A 20,792-nucleotide genomic window follows, 5' to 3' on the forward strand; every position below is an offset into this window, starting at 1 on the left:
GGTAAAAACTATTATTAAAACAAAATAACAAATCACAAATGTATAGAAAATAGTACATCAGTACCTACTCCGTACTCCTAAATAACAAAAATGAATTAAATATATTGTATTATATTCTATACTATTTAATAAATAATAATGAAAAATACTTATTATAAGGTCACAATTAATATTTATTTAAGGGTTTTAAAACTAGTAGTAAATAATCTAATTTATAATACTATTCAGACTACGATTCTATACTATTTATTACATTCATTTTTTATTTATTTATTGTTTATTAAATATAAATGGTGGGACAGCATTATTTGACATATGCAATAACTTTTGTTCTATTCACTGTATTACATTTTAATGAATTAAAGATTAAACAATTTTAATACTGTTTTTATTTTAATATTTTTCTTTTTTGTATGAACTGTACAAGGTGTGTAAAGGGCGGCATTTGAAAATCTTACCCCAAGCTGCATATTCGTTAACCCGTCACTGATTATAAATAATAGAAACTGAAATAAATAAATATCAATATTAATAATAATACTTAATAGTTAATATGCACCACAATTTATAATATATTAAGTTAAATCTAATTTTACCAGTCGTGTCTGTAGGTTATAGGCATTATGCGCATAAACAATCAGAAATTAGATATTATATTTGTACTAAAATTAATTTTTCCCATTTATTGTTTTGAGCATAACCGTGACAATATTGAACGTTGTCGTCATCACCTGAAATTAAATTGGTAAAATGGTAACATTACATATTTATATAATATGTAGATATATACAGTGTCCCTTGTTCCATAAGACCCATTGCAATATCTCCTGAAATAATAGATTTCAAAATTATGGTTTTTTTTAAAAAGGCTCATAGAGACAAGGGGTCAAGGACTACAAGTATTTCATATTTTAATTTAATTTAATGTTTTGGTAAAAAAGTTAAAAAAAAATAATTTTGTATTTAATTATTTTCAAAAAATATCGAAGATAACCATTTTGTAGAGTATTTTTCTGAAATGTAGACGTTTCAATATTTTATTTTCATTAGTATCGTAATTTTTAATATTTTTTCTTGTTTCAAGAAAAATTGACGATTGTGAATTATTTAATACTATACAAGTACCATTATTATCAAACATGTGGCACGTGGGCTTTTGCGTATATTATACTACAATAATATTCACAAGAATAAAAAAAGATATTAAAAATCACAATTCTAATAAAAATAAAATTTTGAACGTTAAAATGTTCAGAAAAATAAACTACAAAATGACTATATCTTCGAGTTTTTTGAAATAAATTAAATAAAAAAATATTTTTTTTTAACTTATTTACCAAAACATTAAATTAAATTAAAATATGAAATATTTATATTCCATGTCCCTGGCAATTTTAAAAAAACAGAATTTTCATATCTCCATTATATTTCATTATTTTTTTTTTTTTTTTTGAGTAAATCCTCCCGGAACATCATGTATATGTCGCATCTATATCGCGTTATTGTACGTTTCACGAAATGGAATTACGAGTTCTCCACTTTACGTAATTACACAATATGGATTATATTTCGTGAAATGGATACTTAAACCGTAATCAATGGAACTTGTTCCGTCATTTGGATGTCCATATAGCAAAATTTAAAAAAAAATTGTTATATATTATTCCTAAAAATCATTTATAATTAATTTTACAAATTTTATTTTATTATTATTTTTAAGAAAATATTTTACAAATAGGTACTTGAATACAAACTCCCAAGACAATTTATTTAAAATTAAAATTATTAAAGGAAATGTAAGTCAGAATAACATACCTTCGCTGTTTGCTTGACGTGACAATAATTCTTATCTGTTCTATCCCGGGGCAGATTTACGCATAGGCAACCTAGGCCGGGCTAGGCATGTCCCTAGGGTGCAATATCTTTCGGTGGCGCCGCAATTTTTCAGTATATTTCTACTTTTATTTATACAATATAATTTTGCTTTATGGACATCCAAATGACGGAACAAATTCCGTTGATGACGGTTTAGGTATCCATTTCGCGAAATATAAATCCATATTGCGTAATTACGTGAAGTGGAGAAATCGCGGTTCCATTTCGTGAAATGGATGCAAACGTTGTCCATTTCGTGAAAAGTACAATAGCGTGATATAGATGCCACATAATATGTACAAATAATAATATATCTATTGCCCAATATTTCAATATTTTATGTATGAAACGATCACTTACACTAGAAAATAATTGTAAGTTAACGATTTTGTTTGGTGTTGCTTTTATCTTTAATTGATTAGCATTATTGAACTTCATGGCTATTAATAATATTTTTTTAAATTTTAAATCCATGCTCGTCCAATTACAAGAATATATTCCAAAGTTAACGGATTCTTTCTGTATTTAAACACAAAATTAATGAAAACATTTTACTAATATTACTGTGATATATTTTACTTTGTCATTTAAAACATCAAATAAATAGCAGTATAAGTATAACTGAATTATAAAAACAAAAAATGCTGTTGAGATCTTGAGTATATTGAAAATAGAAAATGATTCTGCTGACGAACATATCTATCAACAGAACAAAATTAATATCCATTAACTATGATAATATTTAGGACACATAAATAGGTTATATTATTATTGTAGTTAGTGTCAATCAGTGGGGTGCGCAGAGGGGCTTTTTCTTGTGCAATTTTTGTGTTTGGGTAAATAATGAATTATTACTTAAAATGTTATAACATATATCACCCCCTCATTGAAAATTCCTGAGTAGTGTTCTTTTTGATTTACGAAATACCTATACCAATAGGAGTATAGGACGCTTAATCATTTTACATTTTAGTTGTCTAAGATGAACAAATAATTAAAAAAAAAAAAACGTAAATTTAAGATTGAATAGCCTACTGATAGACGAATTGATTCTTAAGAAAAATGTATCATTGGGGTTTTCTAAAAGTATATTTAGATTTTAATACTGAGTTAATAATACAAATATAAAATTATTTGTGTAATTACCATAATAAATGAATATGTCAGTATTATTAATAAAACTGAATCTATAATAATCAAAAATATAACTATTATCCACACCACACGATAGAATGATTTTAATTTTCTGAAAAAAATATATATTTATTATTTATTTATACATTATTTTTAAAAAGTATCTAATATTATATATATACCTAATTGATGAAAATGTTACATCATTATTATTTTAAATTTAAATATTTAAAAAAATGATTATCTATCAGTCGAATAATATTCAAGCATTCCTAATTATATATTATAAAATGTAAAACACTAAATATAAACTTAAAATAAATACTCCATTCACGTAAATCAACCTGGGCGGTGTCTAGTTTTTGTCAGTGACGCACAGGTTACACACGTAATTGTTTCCCCTATTTAATCAACCAGCAATAATATAAATACAGAACGATACGTCGTCCATGTTAGCATAGAATATAATAGAATCGACAGTTAAACAGCTGATCGATTTGTTTTTATATAATATATTAAGATAAAATGTTATAATGTCTGTGCTGAACTTCTGAACTTCTTCAATTAACTATCAAAATATAAAACCATAAAATAACTCGGAAAGGGTTGATGTATCTACTATCAAACCATTAAAATAATATAAACGAATTCCATAAATATATGATTAGGTCCTTAATATATAAACCTTATTGTCAGTTGTCACTCAAAAAAAAAAAAATGAATCTGACCTTTCAAAAAATTATTTATTGAACAAAATGTTATAGAAGAAGTGAAATCAGTATACTAAAAAAAACTATTAACCGATGGTTTTAGTAATATTAAAATGTGTTCTCCAATGAGTATCAAATACTTTATCTTCTATAATGTATGAGTAGATACACCATAAATGGAATATTATTTAACAATAATTAAATCATTTGAATCTATTTATTTCATAAATCTGAACGCCAAAAATGTACCATTCCATGCACATAATAAATAATAGTAGTTATACATTTCCTTAAAAGTATAACATAATCATTTTTTGTGTAAATGTATAATATTACATTATAATAACCAAATAGGCAATAAGTTACAAGACTAACGTGTAAATTTTTTTCTGATCAATTATTATTGATTTAAGATCTTCATATGCTTCGAAACTATTATTTTCTTTTTCTGGAAAAATAAAAAATGTATATTGTTAATTTTCTATAATTTATAATTACTACAACATTCGGTAATATTATAGTAATTTGTAATATTACCGGATCATAAGATAATATTAGATATATAAATACTATTAATGAGTTGTAATTGTTTTTATTGTTTTATTATGTGTGTTCTTTTATGATAATCTTATATTTAATATGATTTTCTATGCTTTAATTTAAAAATTATAATCCTAATATATTGTAAACAAGTTTAGGCCCGTAAATTTATTAAAATATAAAGTATATATATTATATTATATTTTCATGTATTAAATTGAAAAATATTAAGTACCAAAAATGATACTTTATAAAATAATTTAATTTAAATTCAACTTGTATTTATATTATAACATAAAAGAAACATGTTTATAAAATGTTTACCTATTTAGAAAGTAAAAAGGAGTACCCATCGAAATACAAATTTTTAATCCTTATTTCAGCACGTACATGCGGAATTAGCAATTATTTATAATTTTCTAACTTATTTTATAAATTTTGTAATTAGAAAAAAATTACAAAAATCGTTTAAAAAAAATAATACAAATATCCTAATTCCTAATATGCAGACAAAAAGTTAGCATTGCCATTCAAGAAAAATAAGTGAAAACTAAAGTATGGTTAATATATAGGTAGTAAAATACTAATAATTTCGGCAATAATAGTTAACACTAGACCAGCGGTTACCAAATTTTTTTTTCCGCGGTGCCTTTTTTTTGGACCCAATTTAGCCACGGTGCCCTGCTGTGAATAACAAGAAAGACAGAACAAAAAAAATACTCATTGATAACCAATTTTACGTAGACCGCGGTGCACAGTTTGGGAACCGCGCACTAGACTAATACTTGTACTACTATTAATAGTATTTATATAGTAATCGTCAAAAATAAAGTCTTAGAATTTTTGCTATTTTAGTGACATACCATTCTGAAGGTCTTCAAGTTTGCAGTCATTTCCAATATTTTCGAACGCTGTGGTAATTACTTCATACTGTGCAATGATAGCCCAACATAACGATATTAGGAAATTATCAATAATCATCGAATAATTTAAAATAAATATTCCCATCGCTATTTCCATTAAATAAAATATGTAATAATATTGATTGTAAATGCTCGCGGATACCGGATATTGCATGTTGAAAATATTATGATAACGCTGATTCGGGCCTTCCGTCATCACAAAAGTATTTAATACCAAGGGTACAATCATCCATATAATGAATACTACTGTGCTGTAATTTTGGTATAAATTAGTTATTGTTATCGATCTATCACGATATTTATGTAGGATTCCAACATTTTTGCGACACCGTTTACTCGATAAAAAATCTAAGCGCGTCAAATCAAATAAATCCCAAATTTGATCCGCATTAAATAAAAGTACACATATTTTCAATAAAGAAATAATAATAATAGAGTATATAAATATCATTAATAATAAATCAATACTGTCAATAATATCTATAGTATCTGTAAAAAAGCACATAGCTGAAAATATGTTATAAGATGTAACAGCCACAATAAACAGCACATTTGTGAACTTATAACTATCATAATTTAATATTTTTGAGCTGTTTGGATTGAATATATGATAAAATTGGTATCGCTTAAATAAAGCCAAGTTAATCGCTACTTCGTGATCTTGTAACCATTTCATTTTATGAAATATTTTATCTTACGAAATCTGAAAATAAAATTGATATATAGGTACGCATCGTATGAATAATATAATAAGCTGTCATAAGTACAATTTTCATTGAGTAAATATTAAGAGAAAATTGACCAAATTTACAACTTAACCTTACTAAAATAATGCTATACTTAAATAAATTAAAAAAAAATACAAGTTAATAAAAATAATCTTAAGATTAGGTTAGGGAATTAATAGTTACCGTTTACCACCCTATAGGTTACCATTACCCATGTCTAGCTATAGCTAGGTATCTTTATTTTATGTAAGCTCGGTTTTATAAGCTCTGAAAAATAATCAAAACTCCCAGCATTTATTATTATAGGTAATACTTAAGTCTACAATTACATTAACAGCACATAACATTTCTCAGGCTGATAAAAAGAATCCCAATAGAAATTTAACATAATTGTAATTTATATAATACCTACATTATGTTCAAGATCTATAGACTTTTCGATAACCATCATGTTCTAATCAAGCAAAATAAACTCATCATAAGAGGATGTTAGAATACATCATAATTTATAGGGGACGTATAGGATGTTATAGTTACTACCTATAATAGTTGGGAATTTATAGTTAGGTTATACCTAAGTATAGTGACCTACTGGTTTTAATGGTATAAAATTAAAGGACCTGTCAAAATGCTTATGTATCAGACTATCAGCGTTGGGTTACCATACAGGCAAAATCATCAGGTGATTGGAGCGGTAAGTTTGGCGCACTTAAAAAATAAAAAATAAAATATATTTATAATATTATATTATAATTTGAGACGGCGACCAATAGCTTAATCCGCCACTGTTATGTCTTATAATATGCTAATTTTTATTGGTTGATATATAAAGTTCTTACAACAATTTATTTATTGACGTCTATTTTTGTGAATTATTAGACAATCATTTGATAATGACCATAGACCAGGGTTAAGTTAGATTAGGTTAAGTATGAAATAAAAAATTTAAACACAAGGATAAATATTAAACAATTATTGTCAATTTATATTTTATATGGCTATATTAATAATAAATGTTTAAAAATAAACTTTTAAAAAGTATAAACGAAAATGCAACACGATTTATTATAATACACTTAAATTTTTGATAACATATATAAATAAAGTTATAAATTGTTGTGAAAAAAATTTAACAGAACATGTACACTATACTTTGTAATTATTATTTTTTTTTTTCGTTGTTATGTCTAATGACTAGGAAACGGATTTAAATGCTCTTAAGTATAAAAAAACAAGAAAAATGCCTTTAAAAACACGATTTAATGCACTCTTAACTGAAATATGTTTTAATTAATTATTAATACACTCAATAAATGATCTTAACATATTTTTAACATTGAAAAATTTGTTTGATTATATATATTTTTATTTTTAGGTATTTATTATTCGTATCATTCTCGTGATCTTCTAATTCTCCTATCTTCTTTTTACTTTGAAAATTATTTCCGAAAAATGAATACACAATTTTGATAAATACATTCGTTATACTTGTAACTTATGTTTTATAATAGGATTGTATATAATCGGTGTTGCTTAATTTTTATCCATTCTTTTATAAAAACGACATAAAACATAAAAAAAAAATGCACTAACAATGTCAAAAAATGCATAATAAAAGTTAAATTTTTTAATTTCTTGATATATGAAATTAACTGTGTATTTCGAAAGCAATGTTTTCGGACATTCAGAAAAAAATGCAATTTATATTTAAATCCGTTCCCTACTAATGACTATTGGTTTTCATGACCTATCATTTTATCTATTTTATATTTTTATCTTTACAATTTCGAGCAAACAAAAAATTAAAAACATAATTTCATTTATTTTTTTTCAAACAACTTATCCTCCACACCTGACAGATAATATAGTACCTACCTATACTTATAAATTTATAATACTACAATGTGTCAAATACATATTCTTATCTTCTAAAATTATAATAATTATTTAATATAAAATATATTATTACGTACCTATCTTCTTAATAAAATTATGTCAACAATAATGTGTCAACGTGCTTTTTAAAGTATAAGATTTTGTAATTTGGATATGTGTTATTCGGTGGCTGGTGTAGTATCGACTAAAATTAAAATATTTCACTTTAACATTAAGTTTATAGCACCTATATAAATTTATGAAATTATTGATTTCACTAATTATCACCTAAACTTTTTATACACTTTAAGTTCGCGATGTTGAATAATTTCTAACATTAATGGTCAAAAAATTAAAATATTAATAATAAATGTTTATAGATACGAAGTCTTACATAAAAACTTCATAAAACAAATTACCTATAACCTATATCTATGAAATAATTAAAAAGACAAAAACATAATAATTATCGTATAAATAATGCAAAATTATTTCGGTATTTTTTTGTTAATATTAGTAATTGTTTCAAGGTCAGTATTGAGTTATAATATAAATTCATGATAATAATATGCATATACAATCAAGGACATCAGTTGTAAAAAATTTAGCAAGGAACAAAAACAGAAAGTTTATTTAAACCTTATCAAATTCAATATAATCATAAGTCGTAATGTGAAACTCTAACCTAACCTACATATAGGTACATGACGTGCTATTTATATATCCTCAACGCATAAAGTAATAATTTATCATTTTCAATTTAAAACCTTATTTTATTAAAGAAACTGCTATAGGTTAGGTCTTAGGTATGTTACATAATTAAATTATAATAGTAGAAAAATATTTTGGAAAGAAGAAAAACGCATTCTTCACATATTTTACACGAATATTTAAGTTTATGGGTACCGATAAAAATTTAAAACGATTTGGGACAGAAATAACTTGCTACTTTTATTGAGCTGTTTAATTTGATATTATATTATTATTTATTAATATAAACTTATACATCTATGATAGATGATCTATCTAATTTAGTATAGTTGGAATCTAATTAGTGCGATGTGTATAAAAACCTACACTCTATATAGATGAGCTATTTTTTAGTTTTTTTTATATAATATAAATGTCAATGCCGTGTTAAGGGGGAAAGGGGGGCATTTGCCCCCAGCGGTAGTTTTTCAACGACCAAAATGAAAGTTTTTAATTTTCCTAATGTATTTTAATTTTTAGGATAAATTATTAATGATCATTAAAAAATGTGGTAACAAAATAATAATAATAGTAATATAATAATATATTATTACATTGTGATTGTAAATCACTGAGTATTATCATGTCAAAACCATACTATTAGCGTGTTAGCAGCCAACCTGTATTATTAGAGAGCTCTGATAACCAACGCATTTCTATTTTCGTTCTTATATTATCGTATTATTTTCGATTTTAATTTGTATACAATATGTTTACAGGCTTACAGCAGAACACATTGACACATAAATACATAATCGTGTTTTTGTCTGTATTATAACCAACTGATTATTAAATTTGATATTAATAGTTTCAAATGATTTGTTTTTAGTTTTTACACTACCAATCAATTGTTTTTAATTTTTATTATACTAGCTATATATTATTTTATTATTTGTCTCTCGATTCTTAGTCAGTCTTGTCAAGTCATACTATAGTATACGGGGTGATTCTTATGATTCTATTATCATAAAACACTCATTATTTCATAAAATATTCATGTTTTTGAAAACATAATTTCAAGTTGTTAAAAAGACTACGTTTTTATTAAAAAATTATACTTTTAAATATTTTTACCCTTAAATTTTTTTAAGTTTTTTACTTTTTTGAATGACAACATAGAGTTTTAATTTCATATTCCGAAGCAGAATAATTTTTGGATTATTTGGATAAATAAAAATCGAATTTAGGACGAGTAGTTTATGAGTTATACGTATTTAAAGTTTAGATAAGTAAAGTGGTGTAGTACGGGGTTACCCCACAAAATATTTGTCCACTTAAATTAGGCTAGATTAAATTGTTTTTTAACTTATTTTCAAAATCATCAAAGATAGAAAATATGATGGTATAAAAATTTAACATAACATATTTTTCAAATTTTGAATAATGTTTTAGAATAAAGGGACTATAATAATATTAATTTATGTCATAAAACGGTAATTATCTAATATCTTTCCTATAAATTACTGTAAAAAAAATAATAAATAATAAAAATATTAATTTGTCGTGGAAATATTTAGGGTAATAATAATCTATAAATCTTGGGGTAGCAGTATGATAAAAACGATAACTGATTACACACACTAATATCCATTGAGATACTACTCGCACATAGACAAAGCCAAAATGTTCGTGTCATACAAATTGCCTAAATATTACTCCTTAAAATACGTAGCCGCTTTAAACGCTGCGAAAAATACCGCTAAATATACTTTTAAAAATTTATAATTTATTAACTTTATTTTATTATTTTTACATTACGTAATATTAAATAAATATTCGTGGTAAATTGGACCTTCCAAATTAAAAATTGGCAATCCTGTGTATGAGTAATAAATTTAATAAACTTATTTTAATACATATACTGTCCAAACTCCAAAGTCTGGATTTATAACTTAGTGCAGTAGTACTACGTGATCTGATATCCAATATTCAATATAATATATGTATGAGGGTATTGAAAATTGCAATATAGGATTTAAAATACTTAATGACACATCCATTGACCATTGTACTTGGGCCCTGGAGGCAAAATGTGAACTAGCCGCGCGGTTACCTTTTTTGTTATAAACTAGGCCAGGAAATTTTAGGTAATAAAAATAATAAAATAGGTCGGTTGTAAATTTGGCCCGATAATTTTTCACTTATAAAAAATAAGGAAATATCGGTGAGTGAATACTACGTAATTGGAAGTCGTTCATAACCGCACACTTTCAAAAAAAAGGTCATCGTTCAAAACCGCACACTTTAATACCTTAATCCCGCATATTTTCCCCAAGGCCCAAATCAAACCGTTCAATACCGCACACATTGATATATATTAATAATGTATATATTTATCTAAAATAACATTATCGTTTAGTACCCCACACAAGTTAATCATATTCTATCAAGATCACAAAATTATAAAAATACAACTTTCGGGATTATACAGAAAAATCAGTTCTATTCGAATATTAAAAAAAAATTACAATGATAAAAATTCATAATCTTGATTATGGTTAAAACTTTTTTTTTAGTTTGCCTTATTTATCATCACATTTGATTCCTAAAGTGTTTGTTGAGATTATGATGGCTACTTATCCAGATGAAAAACAATTTTATGATTTTGTTTAATTTTTAACTGTCAATCAAATGCATGTGGATTTGAACCATCGACCTTTCAAATTTCCTTTTTTAATTATAATAGAATAAATGTGTGGGGTATTGAACAATATAAAATTTGCGGTTATGACGACCGCCGAATACACATGACTTTTTACTTAAAACAATAATAGATTTATATTATAACCTTACATTATTACACTAAAATTTTACTTATATTTTTACACTTTATAGCCCATTTAGCTCCCCCTTGGCTACGCTCCTACGCCACTGATACGCAGTGATGAGTAGTCTATTCAATTATGAACAAGTATACTCGAAATATATACATGTATAATGTAGGTTCTGTGCAATATTGTTGTTTTACGCATGTCCAATTTTTTTTCTGTAACATAAAATTTGCTAATAAAATGTGTCTTACATAGTAAAAAAAAATAATTAAATAAATACTATATACATAATACTTTATCCTTTCAAATAGCCAATAGGTAATTATTAATACAATATTGGGTAGTTGAACTATAATGATATAAGTATATTATATTTCTTGATAGTAAAGTAGAACAAATTTAAATTTAAAAAAAATATTTTCACAATTGTCCCAGTCATATTAATTACATAAAACTACTATATTATTACAGAAATAACGAAAAGTACATCATACAACCTGCTTATTATTATATAGTACTATAAATAGGGCATGGACCAATTGCGCCTAAAACAAAATTTTTATACTATGGTCAATATACCAATTGCGCTGCATATATTTTAGGGTCAGTGTACCAGTTGTGCCTATTATATTTTTCGGTTAGTGTACCAATTGCGCTCTTTATATATATTACGGTCAATATATCAATTGCGTTTGTATTCAAATTATATTATTCTATAATTGCCGTGCTCAAATTATTATTTAAAAAATTATTATTATTCTTAAAACGTGCAAAATACAAACATCATGATTACCTTAAACTCAAAATCGTATTATTATTATTATTATATCTTTATGATTTAACCACCTAGTCTCTTATTATTATTATTAATATTATTTTATTTTAATTTTCATTAACTTAACTGTATAAAGCCTATACATTTCACCGACTTGGAAGACTTTTACTTTTAACTCGCAAAAAAATTGGTTATTAAGTTTTCCTTAGGTAATGTAAAATGTATTGAGCGCAATTGGTCTATCGACCCTAACATTTTTAGAGCGCAATTGGTATATGAAAAGGTAATTTTAAGCGCAAATGGTAAACTCCCCTATAGCAATAGTTAGGTTAGAGTGGGCTGGTCATGTATGGCGTGTAGAGGGTAGACTGATAAGACAGGTACTCGTTAACAAACCAAATAAAAAACGACCTCTGGGAAGGCCAAGACAACGGTAGTTGGACCGAGTAAAGGACGACTTAAAGACATTACGTTATGGAGCAAGTATTGAGGATACAGAGGATCGGGAAGTTTGGAGAGCTTTGGTAGAAGCCGCGAAGCACCTAAATGGCGCGTGAAGCAAAAAAAAAATAGTAATAGTTATCACTGCAATATATATACAACGCGTGTATAACATGGTACACCGGTATTAGTGAGTAATTTAATCATTTTTCCAGATCTGTAGAAACACACTATTATGAAATATATAAAGCGTGAACACACGTAAATAAAAATTTAAAAAAGACATTATAATAATTAATGAACTTTAATTTTAAATCATTTTAGAGTATTATTATACCTGTAACCTGCAGTAGGAAACTAGGAAAGTAAGCACGTTGAGTTTTATGTTCCGTCTATTTAAAGTCGAATGCAATTTGAACAATTATTATTAATTATAGTTCATACATTTTCCATTTTTCTTTTATTTTGATCAATTTTTATTGAAGAAAATGTCACTAAAATTTAATAAATTAGTAACTGTCAACTGATATAGTTCTATAATCCTGTGTCCAAACACACTTGCTGTAGGCGTATGTAATATTATTCTATAAAAACTCCGTATTTGCAGTCTATCGTTATATTTTGTCGGTGGTTAAGGTGGTTTTTTAGACTACTAGTTAAAAATGCATTTAAAATGTATTTCAAATATTAATCAAAATGTATTATAAATATGAATCAATTTTCCAGTAAGTATTAAAATAAAAATATCAATTTATTTTAAATACTTACCTAGGTGCTAGGTATAGATGATACTTGTCTATGAGAGCTCTTCATGACCTGAATTATTTTTCTATAGGTGAGTTTAGGTGTATGCATATTGTTATTTTTTATACATATATTGCTATACGATTATTAATTATATAAATGTTTTAATATGATAAATAAATACAACTGTTTTATTATCAATTTTGGGATTGGGTAGGTAAAGTCAACATATTCCATATAATTTAACTATATTTCAGATTTGTTTAGTATTTGATTACAAAAAAAAAGTTAAAATGTAGGTATAACCAGTATAGTTAAAGAAGTATAGTTACGTTTAATTTTGTTATCTATTTGATCACTGCGAACGACGTCAGCTAATTATGTATTAAACCCGCATTGAATGCCAATGCCGTATAATACCAACACATAATATTATTATTATTATTATTATATACATTAGGTGCGAGTTTCATCATATCAAAACCACCATTGCCGCTCTTATAATAATAATTAGTTTTAAGATTATCATTACTATTATAATTCCAAGTATAAGCATATACTTTAAAATATCCATTACTGGATCTCTAGCTCCGTTTGTAATCTATAATTTCCCTTTCCCCTATAATGTTCTAAATGCGTATGGTCTGTTTTTCCTTCCACCCGACTACTGCAGTAATTCTCACTCACCCTCTCTCTAACTGTTTTCTCTCTTGTGTTTTCGCCGTCGAAACAAGTGCATTCTAAAAAGTGTTTTCGTTTGTTTTTTTTCATCTCATTTATAATGTTCATGTGTGTCACTCTTTTAGACACCATCTAATGTTTTCCCTTTAGAGTTTTCGAGTCTCGCTAAGATGGAGTAGAACGCCATGTTTTATACCCGTGGCGTGCAGTGGCACTGACGGGTCATTTCGCTCCGACATTTCATCTCTCGTGAGGTAATATAACATTATAATATAATATAAAATCAAAAAATATTTCAAGCTATATCAACTAGCCAGTGTCTATAAATTGTTTTATAGAAATATTAACAGGTATACGTGACTACGTCAGGCGACAGGCAATCAAAAATTCGTACCAGAAAAATGGTAGATATACATCGTGCGATTCTTATTCCTATATTGTGATTATTATTATGATCTTGATATAAATATTATGTAAAAAAATAATAAAATTTAATATTTATATACTTACCATATTTATCCCTCGTATATGATGCTGTCTATCCTGTTTTCTTTTGTTCAGTTATTACAATAGTTTTATTTTTCATTTTCAATTAATGTTTGAACTTTGGAGTTGTGTACTGATTGTCTAACATTAATCTGGATAACATTTGAAATAATTCACTTCTTTAAATATAAAATAGACGTTTTTCAAGTACTCGCATTTAGACTATTTTTTTTTATCCAAAATCCAACATATTTTATACTCATTACTATTCTCTGATTTGAGTAATTTCTAGAATAAAGATAATATAACTCACACAGTTGCGTGTGTGCGTGAGTTTAGCCATATAGTAAATTATCATTAGAATCTATGTGCAGCTTCAAGAGGGCGGGGTATTTTGAATGTTAATTTCATGCTCCTATACTTTCTTAACACGCATCACATACACAAACTTAGAGTCATGCCAATGAACAGATGTTATTTCACATAAAATTGTGTAATTTTTTATTATTGTGTTTATTGGCTTATAAATGATTCAATAATAAATTAAAAAGAAATATTCGCTATTACACGGGTACTTGAAATAAAATGTTCCGACTTTGTTGTTTTGTGGAGGAATGTATAGTCATGTAGAGCATTTATGTATATTAAATAGTATTTGGAATCTGGTGAATTGGTTAATTATAAAAGTTTTATCATTATAGATTGAGTTATACGATTATCAAAACTTCTAAAAATTAAAATGTTTTTTATCAAACCCATTCAATATTGATGATTCAATCAATTTAAACTATGATTTTTAACTATTGTTGTCTTTAAATGGTTATAATAACCTAATCTTAATTTTCTTCATTATCATTAAATTGTTTAAACTGCATAAATTTAATATTATACCATTGATTAAATATAAAAATAAAATATTAAAAATATAAAAATATTTAATCAAGGATTATACTATAAGATAATAGTAAGTTACAAATTAAGTGCTTACTGATATTTTGAATAATATGACACTCGCGGTATACCTATTAATGTTTAATATATAATTTAAAAACTTTGATAGATATACTCGTTATAATATACAAATATGTTTTTTTCAGTATCTAAACATGTGTCGATGTGAATTATAAAGTGGCAAACTGAAACTTAATATTGTTTTCTCTCACTGTAGAATTCTATTCAGTTTCTTTTTAAATTTAACAATATCTAAATGAATGCTGGAACCTTGTCATCTTCACTAAGCCGATCATCTGACTTCAAAGACCTCAACACAGCAAAACTTTGTAAAAATGTGTAAAATAAAAACAAAAATATTTGATCTCATTATAATCTCTCAATATTTTATATGATTAGAAGATGTCGTCGTGTTTAACGCGCCTAAAGTTTGATATTTTATGGTTACTGCTACAGTTCAAAAGCTCACTATTATGAATAAGTATCCTCAATGTCACAATAACTTCAAACCTTTTTTAGAAAAATACATCAAAGTATCATATATCACCAAAACGGCTTAGTCAATACTCGACCGATAATCAGCTTTACTCAAAATTCTATCATATAATCAAAGTTCATAGTCATGACAGACTTTAAAACCAAATATCCTGTTAACTTGTGGAAAGATCACGGGATCTACACCGATGATTACATTAAATTAATCAACAGCCATTGGTTAAAATTTATGCCTCCTCATCCAACGTCACATTATGTTCTCGGAGTTCTATACACAATCATTATGATGTTTGGCTGCACCGGAAACTCTCTGGTGATTTTCATGTACTTTAAGTAAGTACCAATATATTTTTGATATTAAAGCGTGGGGTAAAAATATTATTAATTATAGTAAGTTTTCATGTTTACGTTTACCTACTTTAATTTGCATGAGACTCAAATTCTAACAGAAGTGCATTATTTTTTTTTCAAAATATATTATTCCCTATACGTATATGCACTTTTTGTACACATTTTTCCTAATAATTTAACTGTTTAAATATATTCTGATTATTCCAATATATTATAGACAAAAATCAAATGCGAACTATCACTAACTGTCTTATGAATCTATTTTTTATTTTTGAGGAGGTAACTAACAAAAAATAGACAGATGTAATAATTCGATTATATTCTGGTGTTTAGTATAATAATATTATTTCATTGATCTTTTGTATTTATCTGAGTCACTAAAAATATAAATATTAGGTACGATTTTAGGTAAATCTAAATTATGATTTAATAAGTACCTATTAAATTTTTTTTTCAGATGTAAATCTTTACAAACGCCGGCAAACATGCTAATAATTAATTTAGCCATTAGCGATTTTATTATGTTAGCGAAAGCCTCGATTTTTATCTACAACAGTTATTATCTGGGCCCTGCGCTAGGAAAATTGGGTAGGTATTACAACTGGCACATTATTATATAGCATTTACAACGATATTAATAATATTTTATTTTAATATCAATTTAGGATGTCAGATATGCGGATTTCTCGGTGGCTTGACCGGAACCGTGTCCATCATGACGTTGGCAGCTATATCTTTGGATCGTTATTACGTTATAGTGCGTCCTCTGAAAGCAGCTGTAAAAACCACTAAACAAAGAGCGAAGATATGGATAGGAATAATATGGATTTGTGGATTTTCGTTCTCTATCGTACCAGTGCTGGATCTGGGGTACAGTCGATATGTGTCGGAAGGATACCTGACGAGTTGCAGCTTCGACTATCTGTCAAATGACGACAGAGACAAACATTTTATCCTAGTATTCTTTATAGCAGCGTGGTGCATACCGTTCACATTAATACTGTATTGTTACATAAGGATACTAATGGCGGTGTGGATGACCACCGAAATAGTCACCAGCAGGGTTGGCCAACAAGAGGAGAAGAGAAAAACGGATATACGATTGGGATACATGGTGATCGGGGCCCTTATGTTATGGTTCGTGTCATGGACGCCATACGCCGTGGTGGCCCTGTTAGGTGTATTCGACCTAAAGGAATACATTTCACCGCTGGGTTCCATGATTCCGGCACTGTTTTGCAAGGCGGCTAGTTGTACGGATCCGTGGTTTTACGCCATTACGCACCCAAGATTCAAAAAGGAACTTATGAAGCTATTGAAAAAAAGCAATACCAGAAAGTTATTCCGAAATTATGGCATAAAAAAGGGATGGGTCGGGTCGCATTTGAACGAAAACGGTAATATTGCCTTCGAAAACCATTTTAAAACCGAATACAAGGAAGTAAAAAAAACGATATTTGTGCTCGAATCTTATGACAACAACGTGCAATGTCGGGAGTCCAATTTCGGTTAAAAGACTGAATCAATCAATGAGTAGGTGACCAAGTTCCCTGGAAGTACCAACCAAGAGAGTTGCAAATACATGCTTTCAAGCTGATACAAATATACAAGAAAAATTAATTAATTTTATTTTATTAATCGAGGAACTTAATATTAAAAATTCTACTAGCAAGTATAGGCAGAAAAAGCAAAAACAATAATAGCTAAGTAAAAAGTCCAAAACCAAAGCAAAATAAATATTTTCATATAAAAATACACACCATAATTATTTACATACAATAACGAAAGATACTACCTAACTAATAGTCGCATAATTATTAATTTTCATATTTTAATCATGTTTTAAAAATTAAATATTAGAATCTTAAGTTATAATAAATATTACTTTATTAGGTAGATGCATGTACCTATAATTAGGTAATATATTGAGAGCTAAAATATAATAAAACTATCTATATGCATTTAAGAAAATTAATTTGAGTTATAATTATATTATAAAGTAATATTTTAATTATCTTTGCACAATCTTTACATTTTTTTTGTGGATTTTCACCTTCAAAATATGTTTTCAGTATATTAATATTTATTATTTTTTACCTGTCTATAGACCTATATAGTATATAGTATATATATATAATATACTTCATTATTATTCCTAATAAACTATTCTCTAATAATTATTATGTACACATAATATTTTCAATTTTCACCCATGTCACCTATGTACGTATTTCAATTTTTTAATATTTTATCGTAAATGATATTTATTTTGTTTCGGATTTTGCGATTACTATAGTTTCGCTATTTTAAATAACCATTCACCCTTAATTGTTACCCCATTGTTTAGGAACCATATACCACTGTATCTTGTTTTTTTTTTTACTATTAAATAAATCGAGCTTTGTTCCAAATTCACTTATAATTCGATTTAATTATACAATATAAGGACTTCAAAACAAATTAAATTTTCGACGTAAAAAAACGTGTATTTGAAAACGATTATTCCACTTCTTAGGATTATGTTTTCGGAACTTGTGTTAAATTGTTATGAATTCTATATTATATAGGAAACAAAAATGCAATTAATGTTGGTCACGAGAAGTCGAGAACAAAAACGATTTCATGATTATAACAATTTACTGTATTTGTTGATTTATTAATTTTGACCATGCATCTAAGAGATATCAGTTAACAGATGATAAAAAACCTATCAACCTATAAAAACTAAACAAAACTGTGATTTAAATTCTTCAACGTGTCTCTAAAATTTTGAATTTTTATCAAACCGGGTTTCTATTTAAACGACTTTGATCATACGTTATACGTACAGTAAAAACATTAAATACATCATAGGTAATTAACATTTTATATCATCTATCATTTAATATTCTAATATTTAAAACTAGATAATATTAAAAGGCATTTAAATCCGTAAAATCCATATTCCATAATACAGACATACACTACGGGTTAAATTTAACCTAACTAGCACAGTTGCATAATATATACAAAATACAAATGTATAAAATCCTAATCATATATCATTAGTAAATCAAAAAAAAAACATAAAAATGTCATAGGTATGGAAATTAAATAGCACAAATCATGACTACACGACCCCGAAACCACAGAATAGTTGACCGTCGTCACGTTTAAGTGGTTATGGAAAAAAATTATTTAATAATTGAGCAATGACATAATTGGTATATTATAATATACTGCCCATAGTTATTAAGAAAACCAGTCGCGTAGTGATTTGATGGGAGGGTGTAATTGTTGACCTATTTTTTAACCTCGTGTTTAATTATACCGAAAGTAACACTAGATTTAAATAATAATTTATAGCTCAACACAACTTACACAAGAATCAATGAGCAACAGCGCTACAAGACTTTAATAAATGAAAGTACTGCAGCTGTGATCTTACTTCCGTGTAATTGATAATATATAATATTATTAATTATTCATACTTCAAGTCTTCAACGGATTTATTTTAGAATTCGACAGAGAAACAAAAATTATAATCAAATAACAAAAAATATTGTAGATTTTGCTATGGAAAATAATATGAATAGCAAAATATAGTTTATATGATTAGGATGAACAACTTTTATTAAATTTTTCAATTCAACGGTGCAGTAGCGAAGTAATACCCGTTAGCGCGCTGACAATATTAGAAAAAAGCGCCTTTTTACCAATTAGATGATAAATGTACATAAACGCAATGAGGCGTTAATAACAATAATTCATGGAAAACTGATGGAACAATTTGGGATTTTCCTTATACTATTTACATAATTTCATAATTAAATTCACGCGTATATGAAGTACCCAGTACCAAACAAGTTCAATAATTTCACATAAACTCAAACCACTTTTATTTTTCCCATTTTTATCCACGTAGGTAAAAAATGGATTTTGGAAACGTATTGATTGCCATTTTTGACAACCTCTTGTTTGGCATTGCATGTATTTAGTTTTAACTAATTGACCGGTTGCATCTCGTTTTCGACTATTTTTTAATGTTTCTTTCATGTTAAAACCACACACTTCACCCGTACCATTTAATTTAGTACATACATTTAAATTCGGTAATAACCCACGTTCTTTTAAAAATTTGACACAAGATTCGTCGTTAAAAATAATATTTCTGTATAAATCACCTAAATTACTCATTTTCATAAAATTTAAATAAACACAAAAATACAAATACGAACACGTTTATCGTTTATCAAGCACCGAACACATAATCTGTATTCTATGACACATACTAGACGACACAAAACATATACGATTACAATCGTTTCGTAGTTGGTAACGTATTAAAAATAGGATGGGAAAATGTGTAGATAACTTTAATGTAGATAGCATATGACACCAATAAATCGACTGTAGATAGCATACGACACGTGTACCAAAGTTTTAATTTTTACAAATGAACAAATTTCTGACCAAAAAATTTTGGCGCCCTCAACATACTGGCGCCCGGGGCAGTTATAGTCAGTGCCCCCTCCCCTAAATGCGGCCCTGAAAATATCATATAGAGAGATTATATAAGTTTT

At 26.8% G+C, this 20,792-nt stretch overlaps 2 protein-coding genes across 3 annotated transcripts; one reads left to right on the plus strand and one right to left on the minus strand.

Annotated features, from left to right (window-relative positions):
• Positions 1-229: 229 nt before the first annotated feature.
• On the minus strand, positions 230-5,875 carry LOC132930631 (uncharacterized). Its single transcript, XM_060996604.1, has 7 exons — positions 5,123-5,875; positions 4,095-4,167; positions 3,022-3,121; positions 2,455-2,574; positions 2,236-2,394; positions 597-731; positions 230-506 (listed from the first exon to the last, which is right to left on the minus strand). The coding sequence occupies exons 1-6, from the start codon at positions 5,856-5,858 to the stop codon at positions 669-671; spliced, it is 1,251 nt and encodes a 416-aa protein (XP_060852587.1). The 5' UTR covers positions 5,859-5,875; the 3' UTR covers positions 230-506; positions 597-668.
• Positions 5,876-14,005: 8,130 nt separating this feature from the next.
• On the plus strand, positions 14,006-18,141 carry LOC132929468 (opsin, ultraviolet-sensitive-like). Of its 2 annotated transcripts, XM_060994841.1 has the most exons (5): positions 14,006-14,201; positions 15,531-15,713; positions 15,784-16,212; positions 16,688-16,818; positions 16,896-18,141. In XM_060994841.1, the coding sequence occupies exons 3-5, from the start codon at positions 16,007-16,009 to the stop codon at positions 17,741-17,743; spliced, it is 1,185 nt and encodes a 394-aa protein (XP_060850824.1). In that variant the 5' UTR covers positions 14,006-14,201; positions 15,531-15,713; positions 15,784-16,006; the 3' UTR covers positions 17,744-18,141. The 2 variants fall into 2 exon arrangements, with proteins under 2 accessions (XP_060850824.1, XP_060850823.1); XM_060994840.1 differs by having other exon boundaries at positions 15,531-16,212.
• The last annotated feature ends 2,651 nt before the right edge of the window (positions 18,142-20,792 follow it).

Source organism: Rhopalosiphum padi, chromosome 4, assembly GCF_020882245.1.
Source record: "Rhopalosiphum padi isolate XX-2018 chromosome 4, ASM2088224v1, whole genome shotgun sequence".
Classification (NCBI taxonomy): domain Eukaryota; kingdom Metazoa; phylum Arthropoda; class Insecta; order Hemiptera; family Aphididae; genus Rhopalosiphum; species Rhopalosiphum padi.

Coding starts and splice junctions, on each gene's coding strand:
- LOC132930631 (XM_060996604.1), bottom strand. CDS start 5,858: ATGAAATGGTTACAAGATCACGAAGTAGCGATTAACTTGGCTTTATTT. Junction 4,168..5,122: donor ACTTGAAGACCTTCAGAATG/GTATGTCACTAA, acceptor TTATTTTTCCAG/AAAAAGAAAATAATAGTTTC. Junction 732..2,235: donor ACTTACAATTATTTTCTAGT/GTAAGTGATCGT, acceptor ATTTAATTTCAG/GTGATGACGACAACGTTCAA.
- LOC132929468 (XM_060994840.1), top strand. CDS start 16,007: ATGACAGACTTTAAAACCAAATATCCTGTTAACTTGTGGAAAGATCAC. Junction 16,213..16,687: donor GTGATTTTCATGTACTTTAA/GTAAGTACCAAT, acceptor TTTTTTTTTCAG/ATGTAAATCTTTACAAACGC. Junction 16,819..16,895: donor CCCTGCGCTAGGAAAATTGG/GTAGGTATTACA, acceptor ATATCAATTTAG/GATGTCAGATATGCGGATTT.